Source organism: Mugil cephalus, chromosome 6 (assembly GCF_022458985.1).
Source record: "Mugil cephalus isolate CIBA_MC_2020 chromosome 6, CIBA_Mcephalus_1.1, whole genome shotgun sequence".
Classification (NCBI taxonomy): domain Eukaryota; kingdom Metazoa; phylum Chordata; class Actinopteri; order Mugiliformes; family Mugilidae; genus Mugil; species Mugil cephalus.
This window is the reverse complement of record NC_061775.1, coordinates 17,520,226-17,533,417: the sequence shown is the minus strand read 5'-3', so window position 1 is coordinate 17,533,417 and position 13,192 is coordinate 17,520,226. Positions and strand designations below refer to the sequence as shown.

Genomic DNA, 13,192 nt, shown 5'->3' with positions numbered 1-13,192 from the left:
TTAGGGGTACAAGCAACCCCTGCCATTTGGCTTCCTTTGACTTAATCCGCCAGATGCCATCTCAGCCCAAAATTTCAGGCCAACAGAACGACTGCGCGCCCAAAACAAAGCTCTCTTTGATCCCTAATACTTCCAAAGTAACCCTAGAGTGATTTTCTCAGAGGATACATGTGCTCTCTACAAAGCTTTGTCGCTAAAAAGATCACTCGGTAATTTAGATGAGTAAAAGCTGACACGTTCACTGATGGAAAAACAGCAACCTTATAGATTTGTGTGTCATATTTAAAATACATTTTTGTACCTGAATTCCTTATGATGTTATCATATGGATTTGTTAAACACTTTCCAAACAACAGTTCTCGTGTTGCTGCTGAGAACACTACACCTCACCCCGTCAGCTCTGGCCTCCCAACTCATCTGTTGGAGCTTCTAAATTACAAGCTGGGATCCAAAGAAAGATTTCTGAGAAGGACATAAGCCTCCTTTGAATCTTTCTGTCCTCTTCCCCCCTCAATCCTCTCAGAAGATCCTCTAATGGAGGTCCTCTTTGCATTTTTGCATTTCATCGCAATACTTTCCGCTACCCTGACATGGGGAAATTTTTCCTCGCTGAATAAATGAATAAATAAGTGGGTGTAATTAAAAGCAAACTGACCTAGTTCTTATTTTCCTTTCTTTTTGGACATTCCCTGTTTCTTGAGTTGAGGCTGACTGCATTAATGTGTCTGATTCGTGGCTGCAGGTTTTTTTTTTTTTTAAAGGATTTATCAGCCGGCACAATTCTGCCTCACTGCAGGACACGCATACATATAGATAGGCTGCACAGCAGCTGCTTTGTTGTTGCGTGCGTCTGTGTGTATGCATGTGTGTACACCGCCAGCCTCTGCTACCAAATCCAACAAGGTGCAAACAGATCAGTGAGAAATCACAGCTACGGCTCCAGCTATAAGGAGGAGGAAGAGGGCAGATAGAAGAGGAACCGGTGGAGTCGACAGGTCTGATAGAGGCTGAGAGTGGCCGAATGTAAATGCCCCCGAATGTCAACCAGCTAGCTTTAAGCTCCTGAAACCCTGTATCTTCGTATGGTGGCATTACGTTTTAGGATCGTGGCAGCTTATTGTGCTTCATTTAGACGTGTTGTCCTCATACATAGACACGGGACAAATGTCATTAGATTTTACAGTTGAAACTTGTTTGTTTATTCTTGTTAACTTTTCTACTTTTATATGACATTCTGTCAATAGTAATAAACTGCAACGATGCTAATTAGCAAGTGCACATTTGAGGACATTGGGATTTCATTTTTTGCAACCCTGTTTTCACACAGAAATGTTCAGGTATTCAGACAAACTTAAAATATTTTGCTATACATTGGTGACTTTATTGTAATAGGGTTAGGGTTAATAATGTCCACATATGTGGACACAGGGGTTACGTTGTTAGCAAAAGGGATTATCAGTGTTTTGCCAATGACAATCCAACTACAAAGACTTAGCAGTTAAGTAGAAAATTCCTTCCTTTTTCTGCTATATATCTATACTGCCTATGTCACCCTAAGGCGTGCTGTTCATTTCTGTGGATGCAGATTTCTATGTGGCATCATATTCGTGCACGTGAGGTACAGTATGCAACTTTTTTTTTATTTTTTTTAACATGATTGAGTACAAGCATAAATTCGAGCTTGCACGTGTCAGAACTTCATCTTGGGAATGGCTCCCGTCTGAGTGGAGAGGCTGCGCACGGCGGTGTGTTTCTGCGTTTGGGTGTGTGTGCACGTACAGAGGGAGCATGAGAGCAGTCTGCCAATTATGTATATTGAGTTTCTCTTCTGCTCACTTTACCTAAGTGCTCCAATTTGGCAGATGCACATAAACAGATGATCTATTGAGGAGAGAGAGCGCGAGGGCTGAACAAGGTAAAAGCGGTGGACTGGAAGGACAATGGAGACGAAGGGTAATGCTCGTATATACTCTTGCATCAAATGGCAAAACAGCTCGAGGATTAAGCCATTATTCTGGCTGCCTGTGTCAAATGTGTGTTACATTTTTACACAGACGTCGCATAAAAACATTGTCATGTGTGCGTTTTAATGTCTTCGCCGTGCAATGTCTACTTTGACATCACAGGTATATCCGGGTTTGAGCAAGAGAAGACATAAACATGTGTGAAGGGGAACAGAGGGAGAGAAATCGTCCTACCTTGTGCAAGGAAAAAGTGCGGACGCAGAAAGTCGCCAGCTCTATGGTGTCCAGCAGCGTCACTTGTGTCATACCGTAGGTTTCCGTGCCGCGGCTGGGCCAGTACTGGTCACATTTAATCTGGGAAAGAGGAAGCGAGAGCAACTGAGACAGGTGAACTGACAGAACTATTGCCCACAATATGTCCCATTCTATTAATAAACAGCATCAAATACAGCAGCTGCCCTCACGCGGCACTCATAAAGCAAGCGGAAGCTTCCCTCGAGTTCACATCTGAGAAACAACACCGTGTACACGGAACAGATGTGAATGTCAGAGCAGCTCCACTCTTACAACTTCACCAACCGCTCACGAATCCTGCCCGAGTCCTTCCCTAAATCTTTCCTCGGTAATGTAAAGCATATGGTGTGTATCTGGAATGTAGGGAACGTAATCACTTGTGTCATCATGTCACATCCTCGTAAAGAGGATCCACTTTGAGTTTAATTAGACTAAAATGCTTTTTAGTACAAATCCTGAGCTCATTTCTCATTGAGGCCGTGGGCGTACAGCATATCTGAAAGCACAACACCTGGTTCCCCCAGCCGCCCCTTCAGCCAACCTAATAGAGATTCATTCAATATGGGGTGTGATGCGCAAGTGGACAACTGATCAGATGTGACAGCTAGAGGGGGAGACGCGCCGCTCTCCGGCTTTCTCTCCCATTTCCTGCTCAGGCTGACACTCAAACTCCGCCGCCCGCTAATCCTGATCACGTTTGACAGGAGAGGAATGCGCATGTCAGGACGGGAGAGAGGTAAACAATGGGAAGAGGATGGAAGGAGGGAAGATGAGTGGAGACACCTGCGGTGAGCGAGCCTGATGTTGACACAGGTTTGAGTTGACAGGATCAAACGTCACAGTTGGCTTTTTGACATTCAGACAAGTCTGCGCGTCGATAATCCACAATATTATCACAGCGGATTCAGTCATGGATGAAGCGTCGATCACACCTGGTAAATACACTCCTTTGAAAGTACTTAAATTATAAGGGGCAAACGCTAAGGTGGAGAAAAATATCTGCATCCAGATCCATTCAGTTCAATGAAACACTACTTTAAACCATAGGTCTTCAAGAGTGGGTCGACAGAAGACCCTGAAGCGGGGTTCGCAAAATCTTAGGTTGATTAAACAATGTTATATATATTTTTTTAAATTTTCCCCACAATTTTTAATGAATCCAACATATCTAAGTAAAGGGATAAATGGGGGCAGAATACGTTATCTTTCAGTCAGCACTGCATTCATTCGCATCCGATACAGGAGCTGTCTCAACAGCGCACTGTTCGACAGCAGGCCCCGCCCCTATTGCTGCTGAGCCAATCACAAGGCCGTTTATTACATGGCGACTCTGTCAGGTTCCCCGCGATTCACCGAGAGCCTATTCAGTCCCCAGATAAAATTAAAACTTAAAAATCTGTCAATTATATTCCTTTATCTGCCAATTGCGTATACCAGTCAGGTAAGTTTATGTTTACACCAGTTGCACATCCTCCCACATGTTGAAATAAAATAAAATGTGAAATAAAAAAGGAATATTTCAATCTGTGTATTATTTCAATAGCTTGAAATGGAATACAAAATGATAAAAATCATGTATATCTACGAACAGCTCTAGGCTGAGTTTAATATAGAACACATATAGCAGGTAAGGGGCCGCTACTCAATCTCTCAGTTTGCTGCTTTAAACAGTTCAATGCCAAACTTTAGTTTTAAAAATAACTATAGTCGCTCAGTAGAAAGTATAATATTCTCCCATTAACACCTTTTCTGTTCACTGCAAGAGTTAGCTGAATGTGTTCCAAAAAATACACCTTCCTTACATCCACTGAAATTTAAAAATAAGAGAACTAGTGTGATCACACTCCGGACTCTCTTTCCCTCACCCTCACTTTCCCTCTAACTCTCACTATCGACATATGATTGTGGGAGGCACTGATCACAGGTACCGCCAAGACTATGTAGCTTAGATTTTTAAGTTTGTACTGAGCACTGTAGGGAACACGCTTGCCGGTTTCCACATATAAAGAGAAAACGGGGCGTATTCTGCGAATATGCTCCTGGTGGATCTGCAGCCTAACTTATCAGATGTGCGCAGGTAGACAGTCTTTGAGTTAAGTCCGCTTTATCACCCCTCCCCCACCGCGCTCCGCACCCCATCCAAATTCCTCCGGTACCGTGTAAGCACTTCATCTTAAGAAAATGAAGTTTGATTGCCTACCAATGGAGTTCAGGTGCACGGCTGGGAAATCAATGTAAAGCTGTGCTATTTCCAGCAGCTGGCTGTTGTACTTGGGCTTGTGAAGTGATTAAGGAAAAACAACACGTTTTTAAAGCCATTTCAAATTGTCACGGCGCTGCCAAGCGCCGGTCTACAAAACAGGCCCGCACGGACTTACCCGTGACTTCTCTTCCAGCCTGGTCATCATGACAACAGTGGCTGCTCTCTGCTCCCACACCATCCTCCAGAAGTCCCCGAACGTCTCCGGCAGTGGGCCCTGAGTGGCGATGTAGGCATTCTGCTTCCTGTAACCATCGATGTAGTTGGCGTTTATGTAGTCGCTGCCTGTTATACCTGGGAAAAAGACATGGAAAGTTATAACATATTACTTTATTGAGTATTTCGCTGCACACATCATCTGCACATATTAATTTGCCTAAATAACTTCCAGTTTTCAAATACACTGACACTGAAAGAAGCAAACGAGTAAAAATGGCAGCAATTGTTTAGTCTGTCGACAGGAATTTAAAGGTGATGTCCGTCTCACAGCCTCTCTGACACACACTACTATCCTAGAGCTACAGGAAACCACAGCTGTTTTTCCATTTCTTCTATCATTTTCTATTTTTTTTCCCAGTCCGGGGTCATGCCTAGGTTTCTGCAGATACGGTGCAGCAGCGTACATCTGATTTACCACCTCCGTGGATGGAGGGTGCTTGGAGATGGAGGATAGAGAAGAGTAAATCAGCCAACACAGCTGGGAGGTAGATCTAGCTACCATCACTCTCAGCGTGCCACCACGCTCTGTTACACACCAGTCCCACTAAATCTAGGCATAAGGAGCCCCTCTGCATCGCCGTGTCAAAGGATGTGTAACGTTCTAGCGCCAAGGCTGGTGTGTATAGCACTGCAAGCAAAATCCCGCATCTACCGGGCTTGATTCAAACATTTAGCTTTCCTAGCGAAAAGGGTTTGAGGCAAATAAAAAAAAGCACGCAGGACACCGAGCATCTGACAGTGACAAGACAGATCATCTCAGATCTTCATTTAACCGCCTTCTACACCCCTAGTATTTGAAAAGGGACTCCACCGTGACAGCGTCTGTTACGGTGAGTCACCTCTCTTTGACTGACGTCTCTTCGCTCAAGCGACAAACGGCGAAACACTCGACTGAGCTAATTTAAGAGCGGAGACGCAGCGAGGACGACAACGGGTGCGGAGGGGAAGAAGGAGAAGAAGATAACGGAGAAGGTGAAGGTAAACCCAAAGAAAAGAGAGCAAAGAATGGAAATAAGGGAGAAAAAAGAAAGGCAAATGTCATTAAAACGGATGCCACGTCGCACAATTTGACTCCGGTGCCTTGGCTTTAGTCATAGCTAAGTGAACAGAGAATAGCTGCGTGCATGAATTGTTCTACTGCTGCGACTAATAGCAAAATCACTGCAGTGTAAAATAGAAATTTCAAACTTGATTAATTTATGTATTTATGGATGAGGCGTTTTTTTTTTTTTTTTCCCTTCTCCTCTCTTCCCTGGGATAATTTTGTTATGCACGTTGTGGCACTCTCAAATTGGCCCGACTGTTGCGAGATGTCGAAATCAAGTCTGAGCAGTTAGCTCGCACAAAAGGAGAGCGCTCTGGAGCGGGGAGTTTGGCATCGCTGCGAGGAGTCGGAGGAGCTCTTCTGGTGATGCAAATGCAGAACAATGTCAGCGGTGAAGGGTGACTACCTCTGACAATGTCCCTTGAGATTTAGGAGTCGGAGGCAGAGTTTTCCTGGCTCCGGGATTCTCAGCGGCGTGTCTATGGGTAGTTAGAGGGAAGTCAAGAGGAGAGGGGTGGATGCGATGAGACAAAAGGGACGCACAGAACGCTGGTTTAGGTCCTGGTGCGGGCGGGAGATCGGATCGCCGGGACCAAGGTTGAGTCTCGCAAAATAATTCAGCTGCATAAAGTGCTTAGCTGCTTGGATCCAAGTCCTCATCTCACAAAATGGGACTTTTCTTCAATAAATTCACCACTGAACTAAATCTGAACTTAATATACTATAAATTATTACTTTCATTTTCACCTTTTTTTTCATTCTTTTTTATTCTTTATTCTGTTTTATTCTCATCCGCTGCCTGACGCACAACAACTCCTGTATAATGCAGATCAGCAGAGTAGTTCTTTCTTTCTTTTTTTTTTGCCATCTCCTGTTCTGTTCTTTCACGGTTATGTAAAATTCAGCAACAGCAGAGTGATCCATTTCAGTCCGACATCAGCCCAGGCTGTTACTAATTTATTATATTCAACAGTGCAACATTAGACAGCTTTGTGTTGTATTGAAAAGGTTCATGTCGCATATTCCGTTTTGAATCGCTCCAATTTTGTTCTTTTCCACATCTGGTTGTGTTTACGTGTTCGGCGCAAAGTTCGGGTTAGCCAAACGGGGCTGATTGTGATGATTTACCAAACAACAAAACTAATCAGAGTGAGAAGATGAGCCTTACCCTCGATGGGAGCCAGGATGACGCGGGAGTGGTCGTAGGCGATGACGTTGGCGTAACGATTTTTGGGCTTGTTCACCTCCAGGTTGGAGTGTTCCCAGGTGAACTGCTGGCCTGGATCAATAGACTGACAAGGGGCAGAGACAAGGAGAACATGCACACACAGAGAAGCAATCAGAGGAGCCGTGAGAGGAGCTGAGCAATAACAATACAACCTCGGTGTTATCATAGAAAGAGCATGGGAAGGAGGGAGGGGTGCGGGGAAGAGAGATCGAGGGGATGATTTCGCCGCGAGAACAAAAAGGCTGGCTGGTTTAAATACAGCAGCTGTGCGCGGCGCTTCATCAAGATCTTTAATGCAGTCTGCGTGCAATGACAAATCACAATATTGATGAAGAAGGCGGCTCCGGTCCCTTGACAGGGGGGCCGCGTGGAGCGAAGTCTGACGGTGGAGCGAAAGACAAATTCGGCCGCCTCTTTAAAATACAAGAATTCTAGATAAATATTCGGTTCCCGGCCCTGTCAGGATAATTAAGTATTCCATTACGAGTCATTGTTTGCTCAGAGGCGTCTGGCGCTCTGTTGGTGCAGTTACCGAGCGATATTTGCGCTCGCGGCTGGAGAGGGAGTCCACTTGAAAACCCGATCTAACACGCAATCTGCATACGATCATTACAACAATGAGAGATTCCCTCTCTTACGGCCTCATTTTTCGCCTTCTACATTCCCTATTCTCTTCTTTGTCCCCGTTTTCCTTATCAGCATCTCTCCATGTTCAAAGTCCTTTATTGCCCCCCTTTTTATCTTCTTTATCCACCACCTCCTATCTATTTTTTTCTTCCCCTTTTTGTTCAGCAGTCCTCCACCAACTCTCCCGCTGTTTTTCCTTTTTCCTTTTTTTTTTTGTTCTGTCTGTTTGTTTGCGAGCATGTAGAAATTGGGGTCACTTCCCCGAAGTTGAAGACCACGTATGCTAAGTTCGAAGTAATATTTAGGAAGCACGTATGGAAAAGTGGATAATAATCCCTTTCCTCATCTTTACAAACAATGGGTTTGAAGCTCCGGTCGAGAGGGCCTGACGGTAGACTGATAAACCGCGCGGCTGCGGCGTCGTCAGGTAAAAACCATGGCCGCCTCTCCGCTGCCGGTCGGAACTCAGATTATCTCCTCTTCATCACCGCTCCCCAGCTGTGCTCGCTCGCTCTCTCGGTCTCCCTCCACTGAATCCTCATCATTAACCAAGCTTCTTCTCCTCCTCCTCCTCCTCCCTCTCTCCTCTCCCCTTCCTCCCCCCTTTCCTGTTTCACATCCCGCCTGGCTAAAAACCAATCAGTCAAAGCCCCGTAGAGCCGCGCTTGGCAAGCCGGGGCACCAGGACGAGCAGCCATTCATCAAGAAAATAACAAAATTAAAATTACACTTCTCTATTTAATTTGGTCATTTATTTTTCCTAGAGGGTGGCTGTGCGGAGAAGGGGCAGGCGGACGGCGAAAAAAAAAAAAAAAGAATATATATATAAATATCTATAAAAGAAAACAGAGAGGAGCTGATGGTTTAAGGCTGTCTCAAAGCCAAGTAATTAGAAGTTGTGGTCGTAGCAAAGTAGCAACTTTGGCGTAACATCTCTCTTCCCCCAACGAATGGAACAAGCTTGTCCATTTGGTATACAGCCCGGATGTGGATTTATGAATAATAGATACCCAAGAAATGCTGGATTGCTATGAGAAGTCATTATCCAGCAACATCCCCCAGCAGGCATGATGACGGCAATCTATGCTGGTTCCTACCCGCTTCCTACCTCAGCTAGCCGTGCAGCGTGGCGACAGGCGTGGTGATTTAGGGATGGAGAGAAGGGGATATTGCTTGTATGCAAACGAGAGCTGATTCAGCGCTCCTGATTTCTAATCAACTCTGGTGTCATTTATAACCGCCGCGGCCTCAGAGCTCAGACAGCTCGGTTACCCCCTTTTACACACACACATACACACACGCGTAAAAGCCTGGCTGCCAGCGTGCTTTCGCCACGGACTTCTGCATCTGTATTGTCGACGGAGGGAATGCTTTCAGATAACTTCACATATTTATTGAGTTTTTACATTTTCCTGAGTAAATGTTTAAGAAAAATAAGGCAGAAAACAATCTTCAAACTGACACCCGCTTCAATCTGCTTTTCCTCAGGTGAATGTTGTTATGCAAATGCGGAGGTGAGGAGAAACATTTTTCGTATCACACAAGAACATATTTCTTCTCCGAGAAGAAATATTCAACATACAGGAGGTATTACAGTAGAGTGAGACCTTTATTTAGCAAAGAATGCGAGGAAATTGCATTTGGGAGTCAAACAGTTACAAAACCCTACCAGGGGAAGATGACAATTGTCTTGTTTAATCATGTTGAGGCTACAAATACAGTGCAATAAAGGGATTTCAAGAAAGCAAAAAAATCCCTGTATCAAAGAAATACACTCATCGGCCACTTTATTAGGTACACCCTGCTAGTAAAAGGTTGCACCACCTTTTATCTTCAGAACTGCCTTAATTCTTCATGACATACTTTCAACAAGGTGTTCGAAACATTCCTCAGAGATTTTGGTCCATATTGACATAACAGCATCACGCAGTTGCTGCAGATTTGGCGGCTGCACATCTATGATGCGAATCTTCTGTTCCACCACATCCCAAAGGTGCTCTATCTATTGGATTGAGATCTGGTGACTGTGGAGGCCATTGGAGTACAGTGAACTCATCGTCATGTTCAAGAAACCAGTTTGAGATGATATGAGCTTTGTGACATGATGCATTATCCTGCTGGAAGTAGCCGTCAGAAGATGGGTTCACTGTGGTCATAAAGGGATGGACATGGTCAGCAACAATACTCAGGTAGGCTGTGGCGTCTAAAACATGCTCAGTTTGTACTAAGGGGTTTGTCTACGCCTAAATTCTGACTCTGTCATCTGAATCCGAAGCTGAAATCGAGACTCGTCAGACCAGGCATTGTTTTTCCAATCTTCTATTGTGAAATTTTGGTGAGCCTGTGTGAACTATAGCCTCAGTTTCCTGTTCTTAGCTTACAGAAGTGGCACCCGGTGTGGTCTTCTGCTGCTGTTGCCCATTTCCTTCAAGGTTCCACATGTTGTGCGTTCAGAGATGGTATTCTGCATTCCTTGGTTGTAACGAGCGATTACTTGAGTTACTGCCTAAATGCATTGAATTGTAGCCATGTGACTGGCTGACAAGCTATATGTGTTAACAAGCAATTGAGCAGGTGTACCTAATAAAGTGGCAAGTGAGTGTACATCTTATATTTTGTTCAGAGACAAGAACTTTGTGCTTATTTTAAGAGTTTTTATCAAAGAAAAGAAGGCTTAACCCCCTGGCAGATTTTATTTCTTAATATAAGATGATTTGATTGAATACAAGAATATTTTACTTCTTTCTAGTAATGCTGTTTTTGCAGCTGAAAACCACTAACAACACTTTGCTGTTGCTCAACCACCACTGTTGCCACCAGACGCAGCACTGACAACAGCCAGGAGTAAAAGATGAAACGCAGTGAAACGAAACCGCAGAAGGGACTCCCTTGTCTTTTTCCGGAGAAAACACAATCTGACAGAAATCAATGCTCTGAGGTAACTTTGACCGTTGAACCTTTGGCCCACTCACCTCATATTCCTGGGAGAGTTTCAGGTTGTCATTGGCCTTGAGAAGTTCTGTGTGTTCAGCCAGCTCCGAGATGGGAATGGGAGGATGATTCATCATACCTGCTCGCCAGCAAAACACAGAGAGAAACAAAATTCCACATGGGAGAGAGAGAGAGAGAGAGAGAGAGAGGAAAGGAAGCTCATTAGTCCAGTGGACGGGGCCACAGGTTCAAGACATGAACACATCACATAACACGCCATTCATGGGTGAGGGGTTTCTTGCTTACAAAACAATGGAAGTTGGGGTTTAGTGATGAGGAAGCTTGAGCGGGACATGGTGAATATCACACACAGCGAAAAAGTAACAACCGGAGACGTTATTGACTCTTGGTTTGACCAGGCCAGAGCTCAAAAACAGCTACGTCTGTGGAGCGGGGCTGATTGATGATTCGTGAAAGGAGCTAGTATCACACACACCGGAGAGACCGAATCGTACGAATTCCCACTATGACCCTGTTGCCGGCGGACAGACACGCCAACGGAAGGGAAAGTTGCTGAGCGCAGCCAATTACGGCTCAAACTTTCAGAGGCATCAATAAATTGAACAGCTTGGGAAATTAGTTTATAAAGACACAAGATGAAAACTATAAGGTTTTTATGGAGAAATCAAAGGAGGGATCCACCACAGACCCCTTTTTACTCGTACATCAATTGGAATGCTCGTGTTGACAAAAATCCCCTGTACTCCTCTTTGAAGATAATCAAAAGTAACATTTGCTTTCAGAATGACTGCTATCAAAAAAGAAAAAAAAGCAAAAAAAAGCAAGGGGAATTCAATACTGGGTCAGTAGCTGGGAGCAAGAAAACCATTTTATGATAGAAATAAGTCTCGGGTCGTTTTACTTAAAGAAGAGCTTATAAATTCTAGATGATGTATCTCTATCTATACGTCAATCCTACTGCAAACAGCACCGTGTTGTTATTTTTATTTATTTTTTACTGTATAGATGCTAAGTAACAGCATCCTGATTGTGATTAAATGCTACAGGCTCGCCTGAACCGACTCCTTAATCTGTAATGCTCTTTGACGTGAGGTGTTTTTTAGTGCGGTGACCAGTTCGTAACGTTGCCTCCGTAAAAAGCAGCTTAGTCTAGAACGGAGCCCTGACCTGGGGGGCTTACGGGAAGGAAGCGAGGTGAGCGGGTGGGTGGTTGGGTGGGTGGATGGTTTGGGGCGTGGGGAGGAGGATAAGGAGGTTTAGGAGGGTGAGTGATGCTGAGTGACACAGTGAGCTGCTCCATTCCAGCCAGCTGGTGCAAAGCAAGCAAGATACCATTTCCATCATCTGCCGGTTCCCTCAACCCGGTGAGCACCAGCTAGAAAGATAAACGCCCTTTACCTTTTTCCACATCACATGTAAGAATTCTCAGGTGCATCTCCCATATCCCAAGGTTTTTACTGAAAGAATGAGCTTTTCACTACGGTTGGGAAATGGTAAGGTTTTTATTTATTTTTTTTCCACGCTCGCTCCAGTATCCACTGAATATTGTGTTGCGGCTGCTATAATATTATCAGCACTGCTGTGCACTCCAGTCACTAATCCATTTAGGCGCATAATGCTGAGGCCATGTAATGGAATATGGAGCAGCCATAGATTGTGGCTCTGTCCCTACATGCGGCCTTGTAATACTTAACGCTTTCGTATTTTTATTTATTTTTTTTTAGTAAGAGCCTTCTTTTCCCGTCGAGTTTGGAAGTCAAAAGTCGGCACAGCGCCTCTCGCCGACATCTCCTTGCACATAAATAAAAGCTACCCAGAGTTAATTGGGCATGCTAATCAGAGTAATCACATTAAGCACCCTTAATGTTTCCTTTCTGACGACGCTTAATATCCCTCCAGTGTCACGGGGGTCACCCATGTTTTGGTTGGGTTTTGTCGCGCCTAAGAGGGGCGGCCCACCAGCTCTCTGTGCTGACAGTCTTCATTAGTAATGGTAATTTATTTTACACAGAGGGAACAAAGCGGCAGGCTTAATTGCATGAAGATTACAAAAGCATATATGTGACAAATGGAGATGACACCGGATGACGTCCCCTGGACATGAATGGACATGCTGCATTAACAGGCTCCTCGACAACAAGCACCCATGCCCTTCTTCATGTATCATCAAAAACGCCAAACGCGATCGTCCGCTCTGGTTAGATACCTTCATATGAACTCGAACGAAACCTTGGAAGGTTATTTAAGATTTTAATTTACATTCAGACAAAAACTTGTGCTTTTTTTCTTTTTTCGAAACTCCTCCTGCTCGAGTTTCTCAGCGAACTAGCAAAGCATGCAGAACACGGCCGAACAACTTGGGAATTAGTTATTAATGACTTCTGGTGCAGGAATTCATTATGATGGGCGTCGTGAAAAAAAAAAGAGAGGAAACATTTCAAATTTAATTTACTAGTCCGGAATTCAAAGGGAAAAGGTATCAGGCGCTATGAGTGAAATAAGTAAATGCAAATGAGGGGCCCTCACTTCTCCTTGAGAGAACAAGCGCGGGTGGTTTGAGGGGAGATCAAAGAATGTTTGTGTTGGGTTTGCGCGCGTGCGGG

The 13,192-nt window shown here is 44.4% G+C and overlaps 1 protein-coding gene across 17 annotated transcripts in view; it reads right to left on the bottom strand.

The window, feature by feature from the left end:
- Positions 1–13,192, bottom strand: part of ptprsa (protein tyrosine phosphatase receptor type Sa) — a 212,882-nt gene that overhangs the window by 17,218 nt on the left and 182,472 nt on the right. For all 17 annotated transcript variants that reach the window (XM_047586746.1, XM_047586748.1, XM_047586749.1 and 14 more), the window contains 4 exons: positions 10,610–10,707; positions 6,951–7,074; positions 4,637–4,812; positions 2,199–2,318 (listed from right to left, as the gene is read on the bottom strand). In XM_047586746.1, the coding sequence (XP_047442702.1) occupies positions 2,199–2,318; positions 4,637–4,812; positions 6,951–7,074; positions 10,610–10,707 (518 nt within the window). The remainder of the gene's footprint in view (positions 1–2,198; positions 2,319–4,636; positions 4,813–6,950; positions 7,075–10,609; positions 10,708–13,192) is intronic.